A 17,212-nucleotide genomic window follows, 5' to 3' on the forward strand; every position below is an offset into this window, starting at 1 on the left:
CTCGGCCGCCGCCAGGCCTCCCCCGGGCGGGCCTCACCGTCCCCTCAGCGCCTGGCGGGGGCCCCCCCCCAGGCCCTGCCTCCCTGCCGGGCGAGCAAGAGGCAGGCTTGACCCGCTCCCCTCCCCGCAACCCAGGCTCCCGGGGTCCCTGCAGCCCCACGGGCCGCTCCCACCCCAGACCGGCTGCCCGCTCCGCTTGAGCCTCACCGGTCCCCGATCCGGACTCAGCGGCCCATCCGGCCGGTCTCGCCTCTCGGTGCGCGGCAGGATCGGGGCTTGCGGCCCGGGACGCGGGATTGGTCCGGGCGTGAGCTCCTCGGCCTCCCGAACAGTCTCCTCACACAGCTGCCACCTCCGTGCCCCTCCTCGGCCCACTGAGCCCGAGCCCCGGCCAGGCCCGGGCGGAAGTGACGTCACGATGGGACAGCCCACCCCCCCCCCTTAGGCCTGCGGAGCTCCGCCCACGAGCGGGCTTGTGGCGCGCGCGCTCGCGCGCGCGTGCGCGAGGCTGGCTCCCGGGCCGCGAAGCAGGGACTCGCGGAGTCTTCCGGGACCAGGGGAGGGGAGGCCTCGTTAGTAACCTGGATTTGGGTCCTGTGGACTGGAGGAGGCTCCCTGTAAGGGTGTGGGGGAGGAGCAGAAGAGTCCATCGCCGCGAGGGGAGGAAGACGGAAGAGGACGCGGGCAGATTCCCATGGGGGAGGGCAGGCTCCTCACGGGCCCCACGAGGTGGGGCGGATCCCTGGGGGAGCAATAAGCAGATTTCTACCCAGGAAGCTTTCATCCCAAGAGGGAGGAAGGGCGGCAGTTCTACGGGGGAGGCGCCAGGGCCAGTCCCCTCGAGGGGAGGCGCGTTCCAGGCAGGGGCGGGGCCCTCGGAGTGACGTAGGAGAGGAGGTGACAGTTCTGCCCAGGTCTTCCTCTGGCTTCGAGAACTCAGGCTGGGGCAAAAAGAGTCCAGGTTGGGGACCGGCCGCCAGATGGCGCTCTTCGGCCAGGCTAGAAGCGCAGCCCCTTGGGAACTGGCGTTGATGAGGCTCCCGGACCCCCCCTCAGTTACCCTGCTGTGGAGGGTCACACTGGGGAGAGGCCCTAGTTCTGAAACCTTTTCGTTTAATGCCAATCTCCGCTTTCTGTTCTCTAACTCCTGTATCCTCTGGGGCTCCCAGTCCGCACTGATCTTTTCTTGCCTCGAGTCAAGTAGGTAGGTAGGTCAAGGGTCTAACGTTTGGGAGTAGAAAGGGGTGGAGCGCTCCATTAACCAAGCTCACCCAGGGGCAGAGTTGCAGACAGGCCCAGGAGACCTGACTCGACTCGAAGGCCAAAGACTGACACTTTGACATACTAAATGTCTTGCATAAAATCTGGCCCAAATGGAGAGAAGGGCCCTCCCCCTGGGTGTCAGGGGATTTGGACTGTCCGGGGTGGACTTTAGACCGGACCCCTCCAGACTCCAGCTCTCCTGGTTCTTTACACTGGCCGCTAGCCACGTTAGCGGGCCTGACATCTGTGGGCCTGTGAGAGAGGCTTGTTCCCATCCCCAGCACTTCCCTGGGGAAGGAGGTGAAGGGGGTCCCTGGTGACTCAGGAGAAGGTGGTGGGAGCGGGGCTTCTTAGGTTTCTTTGGACTTGATCATTATTAAAGAGGAAAAACACAATAGTGGAGACAGAGGGGAACAGAGAGAAATTAGAAGCTGGCAGACTGGCAAAGTTAAAGCCAAAGACAGAAAAATAAGAAAATGTATTTTCCATTGATATTTCTGGGGAAGAGACTTAGTAAAATCTTTTATCTTCCAGATGCTCTATCTCTAAACATGCCGCCATGCAAGTGCCCCTTTTCCTCTTGCTCCCAAACAAAAGCATTTTGACACGTGATCAAGAGTTGTCCCAGGAGAGTTCTGCAGCCCAGACTTAAGGAAGAGTGGGCCTTACCTTCCAGCCTCTCCCTCCTCATTTCATGTCCAGCCTTCCGCAGAGATGCCTAGGAGATGCAGCTTAGCTTCTAGCCTCCTCCTTTGGTCTTTTTCCATTACCTTGTATCCTCTCCCTACTGCCTTTAGGTGTCTAGAGCTCTTTCTCTTTTTCCTTCCAAGACTTAAGAATCTGATATCAGGGACTTCCCTGGTGGTCCAGTGGTTAAGACTTTGCACTTCCACTGCAGGGGGCACGGGTTTGATCCCTTGTCAGGGAACTAAGATCCTGCATGCCGCACGGTGTGGCCAAGAAAATGAAATTAAAGAAAAAAATCTGGTTTATCAGTCATTTTTACCTTTGCATGATTTTAAATCAATTACATCTCCTAGGAATATTTACAAATTACAGTTTAGCATCTAACTATGACCTGGGCTTTGTCTCAGGTTAAAAAGAGATCCTTGGGACTTCCCTGGTGGCGCCGTGGTTAAGAATCTGCCTGCCAATGCAGGGGACACGGGTTCGAGCCCTGGTCCGAGAAGATCCCACATGCCGCGGAGCAACTAAGTCCATGTGCCACAACTACTGAGCCTGTGCTCTAGAGCCCCGTGAGCCACAACTACTGAGCCCACATGCCACAACTACTGAGCCCACGTGCGACAGCTACTGAAGCCCGCACGTCTAGAGCCCGTGCTCCGCAACGGGAGAAGCCACCGCAATGAGAAGCCCGCTCACCACAAGGAAGAGTAGCCCCCGCTCGCCACAACTAGAGAAACCCGCGTGCAGCATCGAAGACCCAGCGCACCCAAAATAAATAAATAAATAATTTGTTTTAAAAAAAGAGATCCTTGAACAGATGGGGATGAAGGAGGAAATGCAGAGCTCATTTTCAGAGTGCCCAGCGGTGGACCAGATAGGCAGCCATCCACTCCAGGAATTGAAGGAATGTAATTTTACAAGTAACCTTTCTGTCACCCAGACACAGTTTGTGTCTGTCTTCCTTCTCCGTCACCTTCCCATCCCTTCCTTCCCCCTCCCTCCCCCCTTCTTCCTTCCTTCCTTCCTTCCTTCCTTCCTTCCCTCTATCCCTCCTTCCTTCCTTTCTCACGTCTCTGTCCAGTGAATTCTGATGAACAGAAATTCCTCAGTCATCAGAGTTTCCTGTAGATGATAAGATGTAGGAGGGAGGGTGGGCCCTGCCAGGGGTGAGGCTGAGCTCAAAAGGGGATAAGCATTGTTGGGAAGGAAGAGAAACAGTGGTTTCTCTTCACTGCTTTATCTGATGGAGCCAAAGTCAGGAAGTCCTTGAGAGAGTAGAGCTGGGACAGAAAAGGGGCCCTTGTTAGATGTTAGCTCACGCATCTGGAGCAATCCCAGGGCAGTTGGCTATTGGAGCAGAGTGAGGATGGGGCGATGATGGAGTTAGGGGAGACTGGATTCCAGCCTGAGCCAACGTGAATGGGTGTGATTTGTGTATGTGTATGTGCATGTGTATGGGGGGGGGGGAGATAAACCCTGACAATTAGCACTAAGTTGCCCCAGGTAGAGAGACTGAGTTGTATAGTGGACACCAGATCAGAGTGAGATTGAAAAATGACTCAGGAACATGTTTTTAAAAACCAGCTTTTCAGTTTGTTTTATATTCACATCCATTCAACAAATATTTATTGAATGCCTACTGTGTCAGGCACTGTTTCTGGCTCTGGAGATATAGTGATACACAGAGAGAAAAATAAAGCAGGTTGGAAGTTGGGTAGAGGGACAGGCAAGCAGCTGGGAGGTGGTAGTTGCTTGTTAGGGTGACTAGGGATGGCCTCATTGATAAGGTGACTCTTAAAAGCAGACTGGGGTTAAGGCATTCTGGGCAGAGGAAAAAGCAAGTGCAAAGGCCCTAAGGCAGAAGTATGCTTAGTGTGTTCACGGAACGAAGAAGCCAATGTGCCTAGACTGATGTGAATGAAAGGAAGAGCCGTAGTGAGAAACAAGGCACAGAGCAAGAAGGAAGCCAGATCCCGTGGGACTCTGTAAGACCTACAAAGGACCACTCTGGCTGTTGTACGGAGAATAGACCATTGGGGGGACCACAGCAGAAACAGGAGGACCTATTAGCATGCTGTAGCCATATCCAGACGGCTTAGAGTAGGTTAGAAACAGTGGAGGCAAGAAATGGTCAGATTCTAGGTATGTTTTGAAGATGGTGTTAACAATGTGCTGATGGTTGGATGCAGTACAAGGGAGAAGAGTCAAGAATGACTCCAGAGGGAGTTCCCTGGTGGTCCAGTGGTTAGGATTTGGCGCCTTCACTGCTGTGGCCCTGGGTTCAATCCCTGGTTGGGGAAGTAAGATCTCTGAGAGCCGCGAGGCAGGGCCGGAAAAGGAGAAAAAGAAAGAATAACCCCAGGGTTTTCTGACCTGGGCAACTGAATGAGAAATAAATGACCATTCTGCTGGCCACACTGTACTGTGTGCATATAGGATTAGCTTGAGAACATATGGAAATTGTGTCTGGCTGAAATTGTGATCCTAACCACAAGGCTACACCGGATAACGGAGTGGTCAGTCTTCCCTTTAGAAGCTAGCCACCCAAAGCAGGAGGAGCACAACAGGAATACGTGAATCCCATGCCTAGTTCGACCATAAGATATTAGATGTTAGACTACCTTGGGCAGGTATGCTAATGTTAATGGTTGGCATTAGCAGTGGAGTTTTAAGTCTTAAGAACTTCCTGTTGTCGATCATTTCAAGAAGGCCTCCCCAAGGAGGCAGCATGTCTCGTGATTAACGTGGGCTTTAAGGATTGAAGTGTGTGCTGCCTGTGTGGTAGTTCCTGTCAGTAAACATTCATGGAGCTCCTACTACACGCCAGGCACGGTGCAAGGTGCTGGAGATGAAAAGACAAGTAAGACACGGTCTCTGCCCAACCGGGTTCACAGTCCAGTGAGGGTTGCCAACATGGAATCCATGATAATCCCGGGATGAAGGCCGTCATAGGAAGATGTATATTAAAAGGGCAAAAGTGGTTCAGAAGAGGGAGTGAGTGGCTCGGGGGGTGGGATAGGGCAGCCAGGAGAGCATTTCAAGCGGAAGGTGAGATTTTAGGTAGAAAAGCAGTTTGTGTATTTCAGCAAACATTTTTGAGCTTCTACAATATGCCAGGTACAGCAGTAGGTGCTGAAGATACAAAAACTCTTAAATCATGATTGAAAACCCAGATTAATTAGGCTTAAAGTCAGTGAGTGATGTTGACCCTTGGAGCAGGGGCAGGACCGGGCTTGGAGAGAAGAGGGGGTGCTCAAGGAACCTTTAGAAAGTGAAATGTGAAGGATCTAGGGAAGAAAGGAAGAGGCGGCGTCTCGGATGACCCCTTGGCATGAATAAATGGGTGGGGGACGGGATCTTTAACTGAAATAGAAAAATGGGGGAGTTGCAGTTGGAAGGCATGGGGTTGAGGCGCTGTGGAGGATCCAGGGAGAGAAGACAGAAGGGAATTGGAGTCATGACTCGCACTCAGGAGAGAAGCTGGCGCTGGAGATATGGGTTTGAGAGTCATCAGCGTTTGAGGTATGCGTTGGCAGTGGGACTTGTACCATTGGAGGTGCGTGATGGAGTCGCTTAGGGAGACTGAGTGAGAACAGGACCGAGACCTGAGCCACCTGCATGGGTTCAGTTGGCACCGTTGACTGAATAACCTCCTCCAGATTATTAAGTCCTCCCTCGGCCTTTTAACTTCTGGGCAGAATAAGCCTCTAGCTGTCACTCCTGGTACCCTCTCCCCTAGCCTTTTCACTTTCACTTTCCTCTACTCTGGGTCGGCCACATTGTCTGTTTCATCTATGAAAATGTGGAAATCCTGAGCAATCATGCACCTGTGGTAAAGTACATGACAACAGTGGCCCAGGTGACCTTCCAACACGGCAGCCAGAATTGCTTTTGACTTTCCATGTACAGAACACTGGGGATGGAGACAAGAGACGAGATAGAAAAAGAAAAGGCAGTTTAGGGCCAGGGTCTGAAGTGGTGCTGTCCAATATGGTAGCCACTAGGGTTATTTAAATTGAATTAAAATTGGGAATTCCCTGGCAGTCCAGTGGTTAGGACTCAGCGTTCTCACTGCTGTGGCCTGGGTTCAATCCCTGGTCAGGGAACTAAGATCCCACAGGCCGCGCAGCATGACAGAAAAAAAATAAAATAAAAAAGAATGAGGTAGACTTCTATTTAAAATAAATAAATAAGGGACTTCCCTGGTGGCACAGGTGGCACAGAATCCACCTGCCAATGCAGGGGACACGGGTTTGATCCCTGGTCCTGGAAGATCCCACATGCCGCGAGCTACTGAGCCCATGCGCCACAACTACTGAAGCCCGCGTGCCTAGAGCCCATGCTCTACAACAAGAGAAGCCACCGCAATAAGAAGCCCACACACCGTAAGGAAGAGTAGCCCGCACCCAGCGACGAAGACCCAACGCAGCCAAAAAATAAATAAATAAATTTCATTAAAATTCAAGTAAAAAACACAGTTCCTCAGTTGCACTGGCCACATTTCAAGTATTCAGTGACTACACGTGGCTTGTGGCCACTGTATTGGAAACTGCAGGTATAGAACATTCCCGTCATCACAGAAAATTTTGTTGGACAGAGTCCAGCCTAAGTCTAGGAATCCATCTCCTCTCAACTCTCTACTGTCTTGAGTTTTGAAAGGATTTTTTTTTTTTTTTAAAGCAAAGGAAAAATGAGGAATAGCAAACGAGGTCATTGGGAGTGGAATGGGATGAAGAGTATAGTGAGGAGTGGAGAGGCCCAACTTTCAGGTTTCTGTCCTCCCATCCTTGAATGATAGCTAACAACGCCTTCCTTAGCACTTAACCTATCAGATAAAGAGGCAAACTGAAAAAACCCAGGAAGCTAAGAGGGGGAAGAATTCACTTCAGAATGAGATGGAAATAGTTATAGAGTTGAACACCTTCTACAGAATAGTGAGGGAATTGCTGGGATGTCAGAAGTTTCCAGGGGGCTCGGGCCTCCCCTATTCTCACCTGGCCTTCCTTTTCCCACCTCCAGAAAATGTGTAAGAAGGCACAGGTTTCCCCATTCAACCAGTGGAAAATTCTCCGTTGAATTGCGAACTAAAAGAACTCTAGGAATAGGCAAGCTTCCACAAGGCCTCAGAAATCATTCTTTGGAAAGTAGTAAACACAGGCTGGCATCATTTAACACTCTTGGCCCCAGAGGCCCAGAGACCAACCCCAAGGAATAGGGGGTGGGCTCTCAGCATCCCACTCCTTCCAAATTCATCCTAAGTGTGTAGCTTTCTTCTTAGGAAGCCAAGACTTCAGGAGACATGTGTTGTCCAACCAGAGAGCGAGGGCTAAGGGGTGCTTCTCCCATGCAGGAAGGAATTAGATCCAGGCCTCCTGCTTCCCACTTTTTCCTTTGGTCCCTGCGGACCCTAGTGTCCAAACTCTTAGATTCTCAAGGCTCTCCCTTGGGCCTTGGGGCAGGATTCCCATTCTCTGCCTCTCCATCTCCCTGGAATTTTCCACTGCAGCTGCCTCCGCTCCCAGACACCCCTCCCTGGGCAAAATTCCCGGCTCCCTCCGCCTCCCCTTCCCTAATCACACCTCATTCCCACCCCCGGCCCTCAGGCCCAGCCCACAGTCCAACCCACAGCCCACACTAACCCCGGTGGTCCCAGTTAGGGAAATGGGAAGCCAGACCCTTATAAAAGGGTGAGAGGGAGGGTCCTAGGCTCTCTCCAGGGCGGGGATAAAGGACAGTGGAGGGGCTGGTCCCCTGTGGGGCTGGAGTGGGGGGAGTGGCCCTCCTCAAATCCCCATATAAGGCAGGGCAAGCAGTTAGGCTCCTGGATTGGCTGATTCAAATGAGCATTCCACCTGGCAACAGAGTTTCTATTGGCTCTCAGGAAAAATAGGAGGAAGGTGGATGGAGGTTGTTGGTGGCGGTGATTGGAGGGGGGGGAGGGGAGTGGAGATAGGGAGGAGGGGGGAGAGGGAGATAAATGAAGCAAGAGAGTCCAGAGATAGAGAGGGTCAGAGATCGCTAAAGACATCAGCGAGTATGTCAAGAGAAACAGAGACAGAGATGGAAAGATCTCAGAGAAAGATGGACAGAAGTCGGCAAGGAGAAACCTGGGTGGGGCTCCAAGATTTCTGAGGAGACAGAGACTGAGAAACTGATAGAAGAGTCGAAAGATAAATTAGGAGGTGTGGACACCAAGGGACCAAAAGATGGGGTATTTAAGCACTCAAAGACTAAATGGTGATGATTGGTCAGTTATGTCTTTTTTTTTATAAAGAAAATGAAAATGATAAAAAGATGAAGACTAATGATAGACAAATACAGGAGTGCACATACACCAGAGATACCTTTTTCCAAGCCCTAGCCTTCCATCCCATCCACCTTCCTGACCTTTGCTACACACCCCAGGCCTCCTGTCCCCTCCTGAAACCCCAAGCTTCTCAAAATGACCCAAAGATACTGAGACTGAAGGAGAGGAGCTGAGGGTGTGTGGAACAGTGTGGGCTGGAACCCCCTGCAAAGGAAGCAGATATCGTCCAGAAAGGCTGGGGAAGATGGCAGCAGAGGAAAGAGAAAGACCAAGAGAGGGAAAATGTGGGTAATAAGGACATGAAGAGGAGTTGAGGAAAATCAGCTAAGGATATAGGGCCGGGTGACAGACTCAGATGAGACAAGAACAGTGTTGTCTGGAGAGAGAGGGAAGGCAGAGATGGAAGGTAGAAGAGGGCAAGTGAGAAGTGGAGAAGGGGCGACAGAAGAAGAGTTGTGAGACAGAAATGGATGAGGAGGGATGAAGATAGAAGGACCAGGCAAAGAAAAGTGAGGTGGGATGGGCAAAGAAGAAAGGTCGAAGATGAAAAAGGGGAAAGGAGATTGGAAGGCCTCTGACTCCCCTCAGATCACAAGCGAGAGCCCGGAAGGGAGGAACCCAGCAGGGGTCACAAAAGTCAGCCTAGGGCAGGACGAAGGGTGGGCGGCCCTTTCTGCTCTCTCAACCCCTCCCAAGGCCACCCAGGGAACGTAGATGCCGCAGGAGAGGGGAAATCCAGCGAGATGTGGAAGTAGCTCCTGCCCTCTTCCTCCTCTTTAAGCTTTTGGTTTCTCTAATACCTGGCCGGCCTTTCCATCTGCTTCCCCCCCACCCCACCCCTTGGCAAAAATCTCGAGGCTATTGGTGGGGTGTCTGTAGGATCCAGGCCATCCCTCCAGCCCGCCCCCAAAAGACACACCCCACACTCGCCGGCAGTAGGTCGGGATTCGGAGAGGTACCTCCCCGCAGGAACCCCACCCCTTCCCACCTCCTCGCCCCACTCCTCTCGCCGCGACCGTAGTCTCTCCATTTCCCCCTCCTGGTGTAGTCCTCCCTCCCCCCTCTCGCGCGCTCCCTCCCCTCGCTTTCATCCTCCTATCCCCACCTCTCCAACCTCCGCTTTCATCCTCCTCCCCTCTCTTCTCCTCCCCGCTCCCGCCTGCCCCACCCCTGGGAAGCCCCTCCCGTCGGGCAGCGCCGCTTTATAAGCGGGTTCCCTGGCCGGGGGCGGCAGCGGCTGGTCGGCGGCAGCTCTACCCCCCACCCCTGTCTTCCCTTCCAGTCTGACCTCACCTTTCCTCCGCTTAGCGGTTTGAGAGCCTCCGGTGTAAACAGGACTCTCCAGGGAGTGTTCCTCTCGGCCCCTCCCCTCGAGGCCCAACCGACTCTTGCTTCTCTCCTCCGACAGCTACTGACTCTGTCTATTTTCTCCTTCCCTCCTTTCCTTCCATCTGAATCCATTCCTTCGTCCACTGGCCTTCAGCTCTCTTAGTCTGCATAGCCCTCCTCCAGCGTCTCCCCCCACGCTTAAAGAATCTTGAATTCCTAAAATCCAGAAGGGGGTCGGGAACAGCCTTCGAAAAAGCTGGGGCCCAGCATTGCATGGCATTGCATCGCGCTGCCCTTGCTCCCGTCAGCTCCCTCCCTGGCCCCATCCCTTCGGCCTTGCCTCTCTTCCAGCCTTTCTCTAATTTCCCTAGGGAACCTGCTGAGTGTCGCTTGGGGAAATTAATTCGGCCAGGGTTTGGGGGCTGGGAGCCCGACCTTGGGTGGGGGGTGATTGCTGAGGAGGTCACAGAGGTCTCCTGGAGGCCGGTGAAGTGAAAGGGGGAACCAATGGGATTCGAGGCAGTGGGAGACAGGGACTCCGTGTGAGATCTGACAAGGTGTGCTGAGCGGCCCTCCGGTGGGCTGTGCGGTGGCATGTGACTTCACTGAGTAGGTGTCTTTGTATGTCTGCAATCTAGCGAGTGTGTGGGACTGCCCGTGTCAGTTACATGTGTGCGTGTGGAGACGTAGCTGCTCTGGAACCGTGTGGCTGCTTTGTGAGTGTCGAGTGGCTCGGCACTTGTGCTGTCTCAAGCGTGTGTGCCAGCATGCCCAAACACCGGGCCATGTGTCTCTGGATCGCGTGGGCGCCCCTCTGTAGCTGTGCGTGTGAATCAGTGTCAGCCTGTGTCAGTGTGTGTGCCCGTGTGGAGTAAATGAGGCCAGAGAGCTGCCTAGCACAAGACCTAGGTCACATACCCTCCTGGAAAAGGGATCATGGAAGGACAGTGACCAGAAGGACAGGACCAGACAGGGGAGGAGAGGGCCCGGCCCCTTGGACTTTGGCCTCTGGTAGACTCCCTCCCTCCCTGGCACTCACTCTCCTTTCCTCCATCAGCCCCGATGAGAAACTCAGGCCAGGGCCATGCAGACCTGGTGCTGGGGCCCCCAGAGAGAAGCTGACGATCCCCTGGCTCTCCAGGCCCAGGATGTAGGGGAAAGCCCACCAGGTAGTAGAAATGCCATACCGACCATGTGGCAGAGAAATGAGGACAGCAAAGTGGCATGAAGAAACCTAGCTGGAGTGAGAGGGGCAAGCGTTTTGCGCTCCCCATAAAGGGAGAAGGGAATTGAGTGTCCCTCCAGGCCAACCACCCAGCACCAAACCTCTCTCCTGTCCCAACCCTGTTCCAGAAAGGACACACCCTCCCAGGGTGATCTACTCACCCAGAAAACTTCCATCCCCATGGAATCGGATACACAGAGTTGCACACCAACACCAGATCCGATCCGATCACAGAGACACCACAGTGCCTGCCAAGGGGTGGGGTAGAGAGAGGACTGGAATCTCAATTGGAAGGGCTGGTGTGGTGTCCCGAGAGAGGGGACTCTTGTGAGCACTTCCCTGGGCCACATCACATCAGGACAAGACATCAAAGGTGTGCCTGCTGGGGTCTTGGGAAGGACAGAGGGGCCTTGTGGAGGGAGGGGACTCTACACAGGGACCTCCCCCTCTACTTTCCCATCCCGCCCACACAGACCTTGTCTGTCTCTTCGTCTACCAGGTCCCAGAGTCCCTTCCACGTTTCCCTTACCCTACTTCCCCTACATCCCCCCTGGCAACGGTGACTCCTACCCTTCTGCCACACCAGTGCACACACCACACCAGGGCCCACACCGTGCTGGTGCAGGCACCATGGGTGGTCGGGAGGAGGAAGCCACCTGCACTGCCTGGGGGCAGGAGTGGGCAGAAGTGAGAGGGGGCACCGGGAGTCGTGCTAAAGGGTCTCTTCCTATTCCTGTAGTGTTGGGCCAGGTACGAGCCTGAGGATTAGGGGGGCACAAAGGCAGAAACAAAGGCTTTCGCAGCTGAGAGGGAAGCTGGGAGGGATGCCCAGGAGAGAGTACTCAGGAAAAGGCCCCAGAGGTAGACAAAAGGCAGAGCAGGGCCGGCAGAGGGAGGGGGCAGGCGAAGGAGGGACCTCCAGAGGGGGTGGGGCATCAGGGCTGTGAGCAGATGGAGGGGATTTGCTTTGCTGAGCTGAACTCTTCAGCCGGTGAGGTTGGGCAGAACTTGGTGGGGGTGATGAGCGCTTACCTTGGCTGCCTTTTCCCGGGCTTCATCACTTTTCTCCTCCCTCGAGTCTTGGGGAAAGTGTCTGGTCTCAGCCTCTCTGTGGCTGTGAGGGACCCTAGGACCTCTGTTCAGTCTCTAAGCCGCACCGCCCACTTTCTCCATCTCCCACTCCTCTAAAGTCACTGCAGAGGGAGAACCGGGCCTGGAGGGACTTAAGGGCTGCGGATCGTTTGTGGTGAGAGGAAGGTGACCTGTCTCTCTCTTGCAGGACCTAAAGGAGAAGAAAGAGAAGGTGGAGGAGAAGGCAAGCCGGAAAGAGCGAAAGAAAGAAGTGGTGGAGGTGCGGAGGGGTCACCTGCCCACCGTGCCCCCAGCTCCCTTCCTGGGGGCCCGCCTTTCCCCGACCCCTCCCATCCTCGCCACCCCGCCCTCAGGCCCCTTACCCTTGGCAGGACGGTGGGTGGAGGCACAGGGCCATCCTGACACCTCCCTCCTGTCCGCAGGAGGAGGAGAACGGAGCTGAGGAGGAAGAAGAGACCGCCGAGGACGGCGAGGAGGAGGATGAAGGAGACGAGGAAGGTGGGGAGGGGCAGGGAAGGCTGGGCTCAGAGGAACCGTCAGGGTGGGTTTGAAGAGCTGAAGCAGGGCTGAGGGCCGCCACAGGGGGTCTCTGCTGGAGCTTCCAGCCCTTCCCCAATGACCCATTTCTGGCTCCTCAGATGAGGAAGAAGAAGAAGATGAGGACGAAGGGCCCGCGCTGAAGAGAGCTGCCGAAGAGGAGGTTTGGGCTGGGTTGTGGGCTGAGGGGCTGTCAGGGATGCAGCAGGGCCGGGAGCCCTTTGGATTTGGACCTAGATCCCGGTGGTGCAGGGCGGGGGCTGGAGCTGGAGCAGCACAGAGGGCGGTCCCTCTCCCAGGTGACGGCTACCGCAGCTCTTTCCCTCTCCACAGGATGAAGCGGATCCCAAGCGGCAGAAGACAGAAAATGGGGCGTCGGCATGAGCCCCGCGCCAGTGGGCTGGGGGTGGGAGGCCCCTCGGGGGCCTGGAGGTGAGGGTAGGGACAGCCGAGCACAGCCGCTCTTCACCTGGCTCCCTGCTCTGGGCCCCGCGCCAGAGCTGCCGCCCTCCCTCTCCCCAGCCTTCTCATGCCGCCCCTCCACACACTGCCCCCTCCATCCTCACTGCCATCTTCCACCTCCTGACCTGCTCCATCTGAGCTCCCCAGCTGGTCCCCAGTGGCCCCCTCCCTCTCCCTCCTCTCCTCCTCCATCCCCGATCTGGGAGCCTCTCCTTCCTAACCTCTGCATCCCAGCCTCACATCCTGCCCATCCCTACCCTGCCTGATCCCTGAGTCTCCCTCAGATCCCCTTCTCTCAGACAGCGCCAGGCCGGGGTGGGAACAGGGTTGGGGCCGAGCCCCACAGCTGCCCCCCTCCCCTCCCCTTTTTGTATAATTTAATAAAGAAACGGTCGCGCTTCTGTTTTTAACCTGTCTCCTGCTTACCCGGGCAGAGCGAGGAGGGTGGCCAATGGCACATTCTATCAGGACCCCTCCCCTCTATAAAAAATCGGCCAGCGGCACCCTCCTACCACCCACCCCGGGAGAAGACAAGAGCAGCAGCGCTCCGGGTGGATGGGCGGGGGGGGGGCGGTGTCTTTGAGAGCTGACTCGCGTCTTGGTTTTGGATTCTTGGGGATGTTCCTCCCAGCCATACACACACCCTTCCCTGCTAACCCGCACTGGGCTAGACACTGCTGAGCCCAGTGGAAAGCTACCAGCCCTATTGTGCTGAACCAGGCAAAGAAACAGCCTCAGAAACAGGAAGTCCCGCCCCTGAAGTGGGAGAGGGCAGGAGACCTGGGTCTCAGCCTCTTTGGATGGAGTGAGAGTTGCCTGGCACTGAGCAGTGAGCTCCTTCCTGGTCAAGCAGGGAGAACTCCAGGACCTCTTGCGGCTCCAGGCCTAATGCAAGTTCTGGCTCCGCAGGCTGGGTGGCGTGGGGAGGAGTTCCCCTCTGGCCTCAGCCTTCCTTCCCTAGTTCTGCCTCAGGTTTTCCCGAGGCAGGATCCCTGCTGCAAGATGTCTGCATTTTTCCGTATCACCCTTGCCCTCTCCTAGTTCAGAGCCTCTGGATTGGGAGGGCCTGCTGATTCCACAGAGGTCTGAGCTGTAGAGGGGTGTGTGTGATTCATTGATACCATTCATCCCCAAAGATGAGAAGACACCTGGAACTCACCCGGGGTCAGGGTCTCACACACACACACACACACACACACACACACATATAGCTTTTGTCTTCACACTCCCTACCTGACCTTTAATCTCTGAGCCTGCCTCAGTTTCCTCATGTGTGCAATGGGGGATAATATTAGATGTCATGGGTTACTGTACACAAAGTGCCCACTACGATGCCCAGCACATAATGAAGGTACGATACAGTGTAGCTATTCTCCCTGTGTGTGGGGTGTCCCTCTTCAGACCTACCATCTCTTAGGGTACAGCAGAGCTTCTAGGAGTCATTGGATGGGTGGGGAGACAGGTAGACGAGGGTAATGAAGTTCTGGGAAGGTAAGGGAATAAGGGAGGGGATGAGTACCAAGGAAAGAACTTGCCAAGAAAGTATGACTGGGGCCTGGGGAGGCAGCTCAGAGATGGGCAAGTGGGTAGTTCAAGGCAGAAGAGAAGGGCAGAAGTTCCTCAGGAAAGAGAACAGTCAGGAGGGTGGGGGAGGAGTGGAGAGGGCGGTGGGGACACCCAGGACTGAGGAAATAAACAAGGGGAGCGCCATCAGAGGGGTGGAGGTAATGCTGCTGGGAATCAGCCCCCTCAGACTTTCCACTGCGAAGCGAAACCGTGAGCCCTGGGGTGTTGGGGGGGGGCAACGGGGAGGGGAAGTGCGAAAGGTGGAGGGAAGACAGAAGGACAGGGGCCAGGGCCCTGGGAGCAGCAGAAGGGCCTCTAGCTCAAGACAGCCACCTTACCTCCACTCTGCTCTCTGCCAGCACCCTGCCCCATCCCCCGGGACCCCCACCCCATCCCTGACCGCACCCTCTGGCTGCCCGATCTGCTGGGCTTTCCTCTAGATTCCAGCCCCTGGTCGTTGGTTCCTCCCTCTCTCTCCTGGCCTCCATTCCTATTTTTCTAGATTCTCTTTCTCCAACACCCTCTTTGCAGAACCCCTCTTTTGAACATCAGTCCTTCCCCACTTTCTGACCTCTTCCCTTTGGAGGGCTGTGTGGCCCAGGGCTCAGAGGAGATGCGGGAGGCTCGGTTCCCGGTCTGGCTGCTTCTGCAACTGCTGTGGGCAGCTGCAGGTAAGGTGGGGACCACCCTCTGGGAGGGTTGACCTCCAGACCCACAGCAGGGGGTGAGGAGGGATTTCTCGATGACCACACAGATGCCAAGGCCTTTAGATTGGGTGGATTCTTCTAACGCCTTTCTTGGGGCAGTCCTTCAGCCCCCAAAGCCTCTCTTAGGTCTCCCCCTTGGCAGGGAAGGGGCAGAAACCCAAGGTCTCCCTCAGCCCTGTTTCTCCCTCAGAAAACACTGAGGCTCCTTCTCTGCTTTGAAGTCTTTTGGCTCATGGCCCCTCCCCTTGGCCTCTCTTTTCCTCCCCAGTGGAGGCTCCAGACCCTGGGGCAGAGGTCCCAGTGGTGTGGGCCCAGGAGGGGGCTCCTGCCCAGCTCCCCTGCAGCCCCACAATCCCCCTCCAGGAGCTCAGCCTTCTGCGAACAAGACAAGTCACTTGGCGGCATCTACCAGACAGGTAGGCACCCCAGACTGCAGCAACAAGACCCCCAGCTCCAGCAGTAAAGGCGTGCAGACTTCCAGTCCCGGGCCCAAGCCAGCCCTCTGTGTTCTCCCCCCGAGCTGTCAGTCCCTCTGAAGCCAGTGGCTCAGCCTCCCCTGCCGCCCACCGCCCCCCTCCCCGCCCTTCCTCCGCAGCCTGCCTCCCTCACACCTGCGTCCCCCAGCACGCCTGCCTCTCTCCGGTAGTGGATGGTGCTGGCCAACCGGAGCGGGGGACGGGACGGTTAGCAGTCCAGAGATCTTCCCTTTGGGTGGGCTTCCTCATCCTCAAAGTGTGGTTGCAGGGCCTCTTCCCCGGGGTTTCTTCCCCTCGCATTTCTCAGTCCCATCTCTCGCCCGCTCAGTGAGCCCGCGGCGCTCTCCCCCCGGGGCCCGGGGCCCCGCCGCTACACGGTGCTTAGGCTGGCTCCCGGAGGCCTGCGCGTCGGGAGGCCGCCCCTGCAGCCCCACGTGCAGCTGGATGAGCGCGGCCTCCAGCGCGGGGACTTCTCGCTGTGGCTGCGCCCGGCCCGACGCGCCGACGCCGGCGAGTACCACGCCGCTCTGCGCCTCGGGGACCGCGCTCTCGCCTGCCGCCTCCGTCTGCGCGTGGGCCAGGCGGCGGGTAGGTGTGGCGGGGTGGGGGGGACGGAGGGGGGAACGGGGCTAGGAGGAGGGCGCCCCATATCCCGCCGCCCCGGAGGCAGGAAGGGCTGCGCAGAGGCTGCCTGTGCTTCTAAGGATGCGCCCCAGGCCCTGCCGGAGAGCCCCGAGTAGAGGGGCGGAAGGGGCCGGCGAGCCTGCCTGCGGGGTGGAAGGTGCCCCCGGAGAAGCACGTGTGTGTAGTGAGGGCCCGGTGGAGAGATCGTATCACCCCTCGAGCTCCCCTTCCCCGACCCACAGCGGGAGTGCCAGGGTGGAGGAGGGGATGCACCCCTTCGAGGGGGGAGCGCGGGGCTGGAGTGACTCCGTTGAGACATCTGTAGTCTGTAGCTCGGGGTGGCCTTAGTGGGGATCCTGAAGCAAGGCCTGGAGAAGGGGAAGCGTAGACCAAGCCCAGTGAACTGGAGGCAGGGGGCAGGGGAAGTAGGCAGGGGACTCCTGGGTATGCATTTGAAGCACCTCCAGGGGCCAGGCCCTGGGCTGGGTGGGTGGGAGGAGAGTTGGGAGAGAGAAGACAAAGAGATCTACAGCCAGGTGCCTGTTTCCAGGAGCTTCCAGCTTAGCTGGCCTGATGTGTTGGGAAAGGGGACCTGATCAACCTTCTCTGTCCTTGCGCAGTGACTGCCAGCCCCCTCGGGTCTCTGTGGACCTCCAGTTCCGTCATTTTGAACTGTTCCTTCAGCCGCCCTGATCTCCCGGCCTCTGTGCACTGGTTCCGGGACCCAGGCAGAGTCCCCGTTCAGGAGTCCCCCCATCACCTCTTAGCCGGAAACTTCCTCTTCCTGCCCCATGTCAGCCCCTTGGACTCCGGGACCTGGGGCTGCACCCTCACCTACAGAGATGGCTTCAATGTCTCCACCACGTACAGCCTCACCGTTCTGGGTAACTCCTCCAGTCTGCGTTCACACTTGACCACAATCCCTTCCTGCCCCCCC

At 56.3% G+C, this 17,212-nt stretch overlaps 3 protein-coding genes across 3 annotated transcripts in view; 2 read left to right on the plus strand and 1 right to left on the minus strand.

Annotated features, from left to right (window-relative positions):
* MLF2 (myeloid leukemia factor 2) overlaps positions 1 to 423 on the minus strand; it is a 4,689-nt gene extending 4,266 nt beyond the window's left edge. Inside the window, exon 1 of the mRNA XM_024733019.1 lies at positions 208 to 423. The gene's annotated coding sequence lies outside the window, so the exon portion shown is untranslated. The remainder of the gene's footprint in view (positions 1 to 207) is intronic.
* Positions 424 to 5,407: 4,984 nt separating this feature from the next.
* Positions 5,408 to 13,094, plus strand: PTMS (parathymosin). Its single transcript, XM_024733134.1, has 6 exons — positions 5,408 to 5,472; positions 8,909 to 9,212; positions 12,091 to 12,162; positions 12,326 to 12,401; positions 12,542 to 12,603; positions 12,774 to 13,094. The coding sequence occupies exons 1-6, from the start codon at positions 5,408 to 5,410 to the stop codon at positions 12,822 to 12,824; spliced, it is 630 nt and encodes a 209-aa protein (XP_024588902.1). The 3' UTR covers positions 12,825 to 13,094.
* A 430-nt stretch (positions 13,095 to 13,524) lies between these two features.
* LAG3 (lymphocyte activating 3) overlaps positions 13,525 to 17,212 on the plus strand; it is a 6,888-nt gene continuing 3,200 nt past the window's right edge. Inside the window, exons 1-4 of the mRNA XM_024733229.1 lie at positions 13,525 to 15,139; positions 15,444 to 15,591; positions 15,980 to 16,239; positions 16,896 to 17,159. Of these exons, the coding sequence (XP_024588997.1) occupies positions 15,082 to 15,139; positions 15,444 to 15,591; positions 15,980 to 16,239; positions 16,896 to 17,159 (730 nt within the window). The 5' untranslated portion in view covers positions 13,525 to 15,081. The remainder of the gene's footprint in view (positions 15,140 to 15,443; positions 15,592 to 15,979; positions 16,240 to 16,895; positions 17,160 to 17,212) is intronic.

This window comes from Neophocaena asiaeorientalis, unplaced genomic scaffold (assembly GCF_003031525.2).
Source record: "Neophocaena asiaeorientalis asiaeorientalis breed wild unplaced genomic scaffold, Neophocaena_asiaeorientalis_V1.1 scaffold150, whole genome shotgun sequence".
NCBI lineage: Eukaryota > Metazoa > Chordata > Mammalia > Artiodactyla > Phocoenidae > Neophocaena > Neophocaena asiaeorientalis.